Here is a 4,034-nt window from a genome sequence, read left to right on the forward strand (position 1 = left end):
ACATATTCCATGGAACACTTCTGAGAAAAAAAAACCCCAAAACCAGATGTCCACAAAAGCGGAACTGAGATCAGTGCGCTTGCTTCCCCTTCCACTCAGAATCCAGCTAGAAGAATGCAAAGGTCATTCCATGACTTTATCCATCCAACTCCAGCTGTCATTAACCTTAATTAATGCCAACCTGCATGTCTCCATTGAGAATCTCGTAAACTTCTTTAGAGTTGATGAAATTTTGATACACTTCACGCTGCTCATCTGTCAAACGGCAAAAGAGGACCTACCAAAACAAACAAACTGCTCAAGCTCAACCTGTAAACTTCAAATAGAGTGAATTTTAAACGTTTACAATGTGCTACAATGAAGCTTCATGTATATCTGACATACTGAAATACAAAGTTAAAAGTTACTGCATAGAAATCATTAGAAATATAACTTAGAAATTTTAGAGAATGCACATAATCATTAAGATAGGTTTCACGAGTTTTTCTGTGCACTTTCCCAGTTGTTATTGCTTCCCCTCAAATTGATTTAGTTTTGGAAGTGCTGCCATTTTCCAGTTTTAATGAGGTAACTGTGCAACGTTAGCATTCTCTCAAAGCTATCTTTATAGGAAATGCTTTCCATTGCGTGTCTTGTGTCCCTTAAAACTTGCAAATTCTTAGTACCCCATGGGAAGGTTAGCACATGTAATTTGTTCTGTTGTTAGCCTTTGAGTGTGAGCATATAATGGTATTTCAAATGGTCTGATGGGCTAAAGGGGAACAAAATTACTTCCTTGCATCTTGCAAGGCCCCCAACATAAACTTATGTAGTGCCCTGTGATTGACAAGAACAAAAACCAAACTTGTTTTATCTGTTTATGATTGCATTCTTTAGAGTAAGTAACCCAGACTCTTTAGAGTATACAGAAATTCAAAATTTGGCTAGAAAAAGATCATTAAACTGCACAGCAGAAACTGAGTATGGCCTACTCATTTTTATGTACCTTTCAGCACTGTCTTACAAAGACTAGCATGTCTACTTCTCTTTTAGAGGGAGGAGACAGGAAGGAAGAGAGCGAGGAGAGGACAAGAAAGCCTGAAGCACTGAAACTTAAGTGGCAGAAGAATCTAATAATTACAACAAGTGAGTATCTGTCGGAATTTCAGCTTTTTAAATAATCCTTTAAACCTCCTCTACTTTGAATCAAGATGTTTCCTAAAAAATATCCCACCTCTTTGTAGAGCAAATGAGTTGAAGATCAAAAGGCTAATATTTTTGAAACTTATGAGAATGTACAGGCCCAGCTGGCTTGCGATATGAACAACTGCCATCAAATATTTCTCTACTATTTGCTCCCCAAATTACCCTTTTTACAGAAGGAAGCAATGTTCAAGTGTCCAAGAGATGCGCCATAGGAAATACCCCACAGACAATTCATTTTTATGCACTTGTGACCTAGGACAACAGCATTAAGCAGACCTGACTTCACTTCATATATCCTTCATTTTTTAGATGACAGCATACTTGTATAGACCCTGCAAGAGCTATGACCATTTAATACTCAGAACAAAGGTGAAAAGAATATGCAACTTGAAAGCTCTACATCTTATCTTTAGTTAAAACAGCATTTTTTCTGCTGTTAGCATGAATTGTTCCCAAATGTCCATGAAAGACTGAATTTTGGGGAGGGAGAGAGCTCAGATCTAATAGTAAAGATAAGCAAACCTGTTCATTTTTATCTGGAAGTGAAAGACTCATTTTTACATCAGCCTTCATTCTTCGCAGCAAGTAGGGGTTTATGGTGTCCCGTAACACACAGGCACATTTGTATGCAGTTTTTACCTGAAAAAGGAAGAAAAAAGCAAAAGTTGTATTTTGGTTCTCAATATTAATTTTAGCAACAAGCAAAATTCCCTAACTATCAATAGCAAACTCCTAATAAAATGAGATGGTTTATGATCTATGCGGATCTACAGTTACATATTCAACACAACATGAATTGCAATAAAATACCTATCAGCAACAATAACATTGAATAAATCTTCCTCCTCTAAAAGAGATCAGAAATGAGATATTTCTTTTAGAAACCAGTCCAAGCACTGAGTATAAACTTGCAGAGAACCAAAATCCTCATGAAAACCTGCTAATACATATACTGAAGATCAAAAAAGAAGCCTGCAGCAATGGTGGTTACTAGACAATAAGTGAAGATTAGTGCCCGCCTGAGACTGTTAAAAAAAAGAAAAAAAAAAAAAAAAAAAAAATCGGTACAAGAAAATCCCCATGATCACAGAAACTAAAGGTCACTTTGGCCTTAAATGGAACATATGGTTCTATAATGGGTAATGGATGTGTGAGATGGGTATTAACTGTACATAATGGCTAAAAATACCTTCATTTCTCTTAAAGCAAAACAAAGAATATAATAAATTATTGATATGCAAAAACCAAATTGGCTGTCCAATTTAGTAAATTACTAAGCTTTAGACAAGGGAAGTACTTAAGCTCAGAAAGAAAATAAAACTTAGAAATGTATGTGTGCAAAACATTGCAAAGAATTTTTAAAAGGATACAAGTTTATTAGCATTTATATGATACTTAGTCTGCAGATTATTATGTAGATAATTTATCAGCTAATTTGAAAAATGGTTAAGAAATACTGAGAACCATTATTCAAAATAATATTCAAAATAATTTTTGCTTTCAAAATTAAAGAATTTATCTCCTTTCAGACTTCAAATGCCTACTTTAGCTTTTTAAAATGAAAACAATTTTCAGTTTGGATTTAAGGATTCCTCTGTTGCATAATTTGCCAAAGCTTGATATCGAACAGGAAAATTCTATTTAAATACATCAAAATATGAGATCAGTCACCTCACACCCCAATTTGCTTATCCTTACTTTATATCAAAGAGTACTTTTAATGATTTAAACTTTAGGGCTTTTGACAAGAAAGCCTTATGTATAAGCTATACCCCTACATAAATGAAAGGTCTCATTTAGTTGAGCAGTTCTTTTTACATATGCAGCAGTAAAACACACATGCAACTCATTTGGGTTAGCGTCATACAGCAAGAAGTAAATTCAAAAGTCAGTTTAGAAACAATGTAACAGTTTCCTTCAAGCAAAGTGGTATTTTTGATGCATTTACCTGGACAGGAGAGGCATTGGCATATCCTCCCATGGTTATTGGAACAGAAAATTGCTCCATGAACACAGGCAGTGTTCCCAATTTCCCTGGGAATATAAAGTCAAAGAGGGACCAGAGCTCCTTTAGGTTATTTTGCATAGGGGAGCCAGACAAGATGATTCGATGGGGTGTGCGGAACTGTTAAAAAAAAAAAAAACAAAAAACCAAAAAAACCACAAAACCAAAATAAAGTTATTTTCGTGGTTCATGGTATAACCTGCCTCCTGCCTCAGAGGATATTCAATTTCACCATCAGTGAATTCTCAACTTAATAATCAATTTAATTCTATTAAGATATGTGGCCTCACATTCCTCAAATAAACAACTTTCTGCAATATATTGTCCATAAACTGTTAGCATAAAATGAACACCAGCAATCTGACATTTATCCCTACTCGTAAATTACTACACAATTTAAAATTTCTGATTTTTTTTTCTCTCTACCATACATCTGTAAATTTACTGATGTAAACTCATGAAAAATGTTAAGTAAATTAAATAGTCACATACAGACCAATATGATTTATGCTTTTATTCGTTATTAATGGACAAACGTGTATTTTTATGATAAAGCAATACAGGCTATTAGATTTTGGAACCTCCCCCCAGAGTGCTTAAACTCTCTCATTTATTTTTTATAAAGTACCTGCTTGCATGCAAGCGTGACTGCTGCATTTGGGTTTCGGATTTTGTGACCCTCATCCAGAATCACATAATGCCAGTCATAGCTGTGGATGGTATCCTGCATCAGCCGAATGTATGAATAAGATGTAATTAAAATTCCATGGCATGAAGCAATTTCACGAATTAGTTTCACCTAAAAGCAAAAAGGTGCATGTTGTCAGTAACAGTGAGACAGAAA

The 4,034-nt window shown here is 34.8% G+C and overlaps 1 protein-coding gene across 1 annotated transcript in view; it reads right to left on the minus strand.

Moving 5' to 3' along the window:
- Positions 1–4,034, minus strand: part of ERCC6 (ERCC excision repair 6, chromatin remodeling factor) — a 47,289-nt gene that overhangs the window by 10,916 nt on the left and 32,339 nt on the right. Inside the window, exons 9-12 of the mRNA XM_009641900.2 lie at positions 3,819–3,989; positions 3,134–3,310; positions 1,708–1,824; positions 182–277 (exon numbers count right to left, since the gene is read on the minus strand). Coding sequence (XP_009640195.1) covers positions 182–277; positions 1,708–1,824; positions 3,134–3,310; positions 3,819–3,989 — 561 coding nt within the window. The remainder of the gene's footprint in view (positions 1–181; positions 278–1,707; positions 1,825–3,133; positions 3,311–3,818; positions 3,990–4,034) is intronic.

This window comes from Egretta garzetta, unplaced genomic scaffold (assembly GCF_000687185.1).
Source record: "Egretta garzetta isolate BGI_Z169 unplaced genomic scaffold, ASM68718v1 scaffold56, whole genome shotgun sequence".
Classification (NCBI taxonomy): domain Eukaryota; kingdom Metazoa; phylum Chordata; class Aves; order Pelecaniformes; family Ardeidae; genus Egretta; species Egretta garzetta.